Consider the following 6,000-nt stretch of genomic DNA (forward strand, 5'->3'; position numbering starts at 1 on the left):
TGGGGAGTCCTCAATTTGTAAAAGCAGGGCCAAGGGGGGCCCCTCCACGTTTTCTGGAGGGCAGGTCAGATGAAGTGGAATTTATGCATGGAATGGCCTGGTGATGAAGAAGTAACAATTCCGATCTCTGACCTCCACAGAAATCATGAGACCCTCAACAAGTGACGTCACTGCACAGCCGGAGAAATGGAGCCTCTCCGGCGCCTGGCGTTCCGGAGCCAGGAGCTCGGCAAAGACTGAGGCCAAGGCCAACCTCTGAGTGGGTGCCGGAGAGAGCCGCTCACCCCAACCGAGCACACGTCCTGCCGGGTCAGGACACTACTCATGTCAGAAAGTGGCCCCACTGCTCCAACCACCCTGGTGTGCCAGGTCCCCGAGACACTGGTGGAGGGGCTGGAGCAAAGTCTGTGGGATGTCACAAGAGAGACTGGAGGAGGTGAAATCCTTTACAGGAGCCAGCACCCCCCCGGATGGGAAAGGGACTGTGGGGTGAAAGCTCTGCATTTGTGTACCCTCCCTAAGGATTTTCAAAACTCTTCTCTCATTTTAGCCTCACGACAGTCCTGGGAAGTCAACCAGACAGATACTATTTGGGCCACTTTAAAGATAAAGAGACAGAGCCCAGAACAGGGGATGTGACCCCCAGGGAGGCAGACTCATGGCACTGTGCCCTGCACCCAGCAGTTTTGCTCAAGCGGCAGCCAGGCACCAGTGGGCGCTGGGGGTGACTGGCACATTCTATGGGGTCTCACATAGGAGGATCCCCAGCGGCCCACTGTGCACTGGTCTGCTGGTGTGGGATCTGCCTGCCTCTTGCTTTCTCGAGGTCTCCCACTCTCCCGGTGCTGGGTAAGCGAGGGGACCACAGCAAGGAGGCCAGGAGAGGAGGTGCACACCCTGGGCTCTTACCTGTTCTGGTCTGAGTCCTGCAGGGAGATGCCTGAGTCCCAGTCCACATCCCCGGGTGGTCGTTCTAGGAGGCAGAACAGAAGCAGAGATCAGGGCAGTGCCAGAAACTGGGCTCTCAGGGGCCACTCAATGAACATGGAGAAGACAGTCTTCTTCACAAGCAGTTTGCTCCCCAGATAAATTCAACTCTACTCTGTCTCAGCCTAAGAAGTGGAGGCACGGCCTGTCACGGTGACAGCTGGCAGGCACTGCCATGGGCCCAGGGGACCGTGTGGGTCCTGTCAGGCGTGGGGTGAGGAGTGGACTTTGGGGTGGGAGGAAGGATGTGAAAGAAGGCGCTCTCGGACCTGAACACTTCACATCCCGCTGCCCGAGTACGGCCCACCTAATAGAACACCTGACCTGTTTGTGGGTAGGGTTTCCCCCAGGAGGCAAAGAGGTCCCCTGGGAGCTGAGGGCAAGTCAGCGGAGGGAGGTGCAAAATCCCACTCCAGAAGGACCACAAGAGAGAACGAAAGGGAAGAAATCATGGTAGCCTCCATGCCAAGCAGAGGGTGGCCTCCAGTTGGTCTGGAGGTCATGGGGTCTTCAGCAGACAGGTAGAGAATCTATGTCAGAGCCAGAATAAAAGGACTTCTTGATGAATTAGGTGACAGGCAGCTGTACTCTTCTCCCCTTCCCGCCCCACCCCTCCGCAGGTGCCCTCTTCCCCCTTGTCCCCTCCTGGACTCCCTCCTTCTGCCCCCACCACCCAGACCTACAGAGTGAGCCTCACCTGGTATACCTCTGTCCCGGGATGGAGTCCAGGCTGAGATTTCCACCTTGGCGGGGCCTTGCCCCCCAACACTGAGCATCTCCTGCAGCAGAAGGCGGTTCCTCTCCACCCGGTCAGACAGGGACAAGGCACTGCCCCCAGTGCCCAGAGCCCCCAGGTCTCCAGCTCGCCAGAGCCCCCCCGAGCAGGGCTGGCCTGGAGACAAAGTCTTCCTCGGAGGTCAGAGACAAGCTGTCCAGGTCTCCGCCTGTAACTAGACCATCCTGAAGGGCATATGACCTTCCTTTTCTCAGGTGGGGCACGTGGGTGATTTTGTTACAAGGACCAGGGCCCCCAGGCCGGCCCGGAGTGACTCTGTGGATAGGGCTCTCTGGCAAAGAGCCAGGCCCTGGCATCAGGCTCCTCTCATTGTCCGGCAATGCCCACACTGCTTCTGGAGGCCATGGGCTCTTCCCGTTCCAGCACTCAAGCCCAGGAGAAGGCGGCCTGGGCGGTCTGGGAACCTCCTTCCCGGCAGGTTCACTCTTGTTGACAACACTGTCCATCTGTGCATCAGTCAGGTTCTGAGCAGGGAGGACCACCTCAGCATCCGGCAAGGAAGACCCCTCTGACAGAGTCCCAGCTCCACCCACCCTGACCCGCCTGCATTTGGATTTCTTAGATGGCCTCTCCTGAGAAGTGAGGCAGGGGCTCACCCCCTGTTTGCCTGCTGTCATCTTTTCCTTCAAGGCCCTCACCTTGGACTCCAGCACAGAGGGACCTTGGCGGTGTATCCCCAGTGCACCGGGGTGCTGGGGGACCATCAGGTTGGGTGTTCTGTCTTCCAGAGAGCAGGACCAGGGTCCTGGGAGGTGTCCATTATCCAGCCGTGGCTCAGGGCCGCTTCTCTCCACACCTGAGGTCATCTCCATGGAGCTGGCTGTTCCGCTCCCTGTTTTGGTCCCTCTGGAAAAGAAAACAGACAAAGCTCCTGAGACCCAGCATATGGCTTATAGCTCCAACACCCTCCTGGGTCCCCAGAGTGCCTTGGTTTTGAGCCCTGTCCAGATGAGAAAAACGTGGGGACAGAGCTTTGAAAAGTATAAATTATTGGATGGGACAAACAAGTTACTATTAAGTTTTTTCTTCCAAGTCTGAGGAGCATTCTAGTTTTTCTACCCCCATTTTACAGATGGAGCACAATGAAGCTTCAAACAACAGCCAACTGCGGACCAGAGTGAAAACAGGGGCCAGATTTCCCAATCCCTGGCCTCTTGCTTTGCTGACAAGTGACCACAGAGGATGTCAACCTCTGCTAATAGCAGACACACTCTTCCCTTTTTAAGGGAAGCCAGTGCAGATGAGGGGCTTCAGGAAGATACCCCACAGGATCTGACTCTCTGGTTCAAGGTGCCCACCTGTGTACAAGCCACAGGACTGCAGCATGGGGCTGCGCTCAGAGGGTGGCCATGATTAGTCGCCGACTCCTATCCACATGTGCTGTGTACCAGGCAGGCCTGCAAGGGCTTTCAGACACTCTCAAATAACCCTCACACACTCTGCCAGGATGGGATTACCTTCCTCATTTTCACAGACAGGGAAACTGAGGCACACAGAGATTCGGTCACGCAGGCGGAGGCCGGGTTTGCAACGCAAAGCTTCTCCTTCCAAGGCCAGGGCTTTTTCAAAGCACTCAGTGATCAAGTGATCACTTACCCCCCACCCCCCTCATTCTGTAGAGGAGAATATCCAGACTGGAGGGGTTAAGTGACTTGCCAGAATCACAACACTCCTTGGTGGCATGGTTGATGTCACAGTCTTCACAGGGAATGAAAATGAGCACGGGATTTTATTCACCAAGTGGTTCAGTGCACACATACGTGCCACGACGTGTTAATATCCACCCGCTCTCTGAGAAAATGCTCTGAAACACCATACGTTTATATATGTCTCACTTGAAGTAAACGGCTTGTGTAGAAAAATCCATATTTACTTAAGTTACAAATTAGGAGTTAATTTTTCACTTCATATATTGACTAAAAAGTTCATCACAGAATTCCCCGAAATAGTCGTTTACGACCAATCGACTTAAACATGTTGCAGGAATGTACACACTTCATAAAGCAAAGGACACAGTGCAAATGTCACATCAGCCTTACGCCGGGGAAGCGCAAGGGGTATCGTCAGGCGGGCGAGATCATTTCCTCCACCGGTTGATCTAGAAGTTACCAACTTTCTCCTGCAGCCCGGCCGCCGAATCCTCTCTTGTAAAGTTCAGTTCAGAAAACAGGGGGTTCGGGGCAATCCCAGCCAGGGGAAAAGCACTTCCGACGGGGAGCCTCTGGCACCGCGTCCCCGGAGAACCCGTCTCCTCCAACGGGGGCTCCCCGGGGCGCGGGCAGCCTTCCGGGGAGGCGCCGGCTCTCGCTCCCACAGGCTGAAGCGGGAAGGACTCTTCGCGCCCTCCCCCGCGCCCCTGCTCGCACCCTCCCCCACCCCCCCCCACCCTCCCCCACCCCTCCGCCCCGGCCAGCCCGGCGCCTCGCTCCCTCGTACTCACTGGGGGCCGCCGCCCGCCGGCTGGGCCGCCGCCGCCTCCGGCCCCCCCTCCATCCCGCGGCGCGGCCCTGCTCCGGCCCTCCGCCCTCCGGCCCCGCCGTGCGGTGTGGGGTGCGGGCCGCCGCCTGCCTGCGGGGTCCGAGGGCCAAGCGGGCGCGGCCCGGGCTGGAAGGAAGCGGCATGGGCTGCCAGGTCCCGGCTCTGCCCGCGCGGAGAGAGGCCGAGCCGGGCGCGCCCCGGGCCGGGAGCGGAGAGAGGGAGCGCGGAGGGCAGAAAGGCGGGGCGGCGGAAGGGGCTGGAGGAGCGGGACCGGGCCCCCACCCAGGCCTCCGCCGCCCTCCGCTCGCCTCCTTCTCGCGGCGGCGGCGGCGGGGCGTCCCAAGGGCGGGAGGACGAGCGGGGCCCGGGCGCCGGGGGACCGACCCGTTGGCGCGGGGCCGGGCCAGGCTTCGGGGCGTGCGCAGCGGGGGACGCGGCTCCACGCGGACGAGGGCCAGGAAGACCCCGCGTTCCTCCCCGGCTCCCCGGGGAAGCGTGCAACTCCACACCCCGGGCTTGGGGAGCAGGCTCGGCTGCCCCGGGGGAAGCTAAGGAATGCCCTTTGTTTAGACAACTTTTCCCGAGGTCTCGGTCCGCCCTCCCCGAGGTGCCCTTTCCAGACGCTCGCGGGTACCCGGAGTGGAGGCGGGCTCCCTCATCCTGCCGGGTCAGGGGGAGAGCCTGGTCCCTGCGTTGCCAGCCCCTGGGATAGGGATCGGTTCTCAGAGTCCTGGGGACTCTTGAAGAGACCGGGTCGCTTCTTCCACACCCGGGAGCAAGTAGCAGCCAAGGGCTTTACCTGCAGCTGTGACCCAAACCAACGGGACTTTCTTTCTCTTTCCACCCAGAGGGAGGTAACAGAATCTCACCTGTTACCAAACATTTCTACACAAAGGACGGGAAACAGCAAAAGAGTTAGGACCCAGGAGATTCCTGAAATCTCTACAAAGGCAAAGTGCTCATCCATCTTTGCTTCAGATGACAAGCTTCTCACTCAAAATGGTTTGCTCTCCTGTTTGTACCTTGCTCACTACCATCACCATCCAGATGACAGGCACGGGCACGATGAGGACCACACAAGGGGGGGGGGGGCGGGGGTGGGTGGGAGGATGGTTTCCAGAGGAGGCCTGGCTCTGGAGTGAGCAGGACTTATCCTGCAGCAGGTGGGGGCATCCGGGCACAACCCCCCAGGCCTGAGAGCAGCCGTTTGGGGAACTGTGCTAGATTGGCCTTGGGCTACTTTAGGAACCCAAGGGATTATCTAGGGCAAACCCTTTGTGTTACAGAACACACGCAAGCTCAAACAGCTCTCTCCTGTCAGGTGTCCAAAGCCTGGGACCAAAGCTCTTGCATCCCCTCTCTCTCCATTATTCCCAGAGCAATCAGTTCCTCCAACAGGGCACTTTGTGCTGTTGATTAATCCCGGTCACTTCATAATACGGTTATGTGCTGTCTATGGAGAGTGCACAGAGCATCCTTTCTACAGATTAGGAAACTGAGTGAGGTGACCTCGCCAGGATCACAGAGCTAGTGAGCGGTAGGCTCTCTAGAGTCCGAGACCCTCCCCTCAACCACACTGCCCGGCGCTGTCGCCAGCCTTCTGCTTGTGCACATTCAGCATGGAAGGAGTTAAAGAATCAAAAACTTGTGAAGTGCTGTAAGAGCAAAGTTACGCCGCCGCACAGTCTGGCCCTCCCTGTCTGGATACCTTCTGCCATCCTTATTCCTGCGATCCGGGG

At 58.6% G+C, this 6,000-nt stretch overlaps 1 protein-coding gene across 1 annotated transcript in view; it reads right to left on the reverse strand.

Annotated features, from left to right (window-relative positions):
• KIAA1614 (KIAA1614 ortholog) overlaps positions 1-4,494 on the reverse strand; it is a 41,884-nt gene extending 37,390 nt beyond the window's left edge. Inside the window, 4 exon segments of the mRNA XM_049634135.1 lie at positions 910-973; positions 1,685-1,856; positions 1,858-2,629; positions 4,224-4,494. Coding sequence (XP_049490092.1) covers positions 910-973; positions 1,685-1,856; positions 1,858-2,629; positions 4,224-4,276 — 1,061 coding nt within the window. The 5' untranslated portion in view covers positions 4,277-4,494.
• Between the last annotated feature and the right edge of the window lie 1,506 nt (positions 4,495-6,000).

The sequence above is a fragment of the Panthera uncia genome, chromosome F1 (genome assembly GCF_023721935.1).
Source record: "Panthera uncia isolate 11264 chromosome F1, Puncia_PCG_1.0, whole genome shotgun sequence".
NCBI lineage: Eukaryota > Metazoa > Chordata > Mammalia > Carnivora > Felidae > Panthera > Panthera uncia.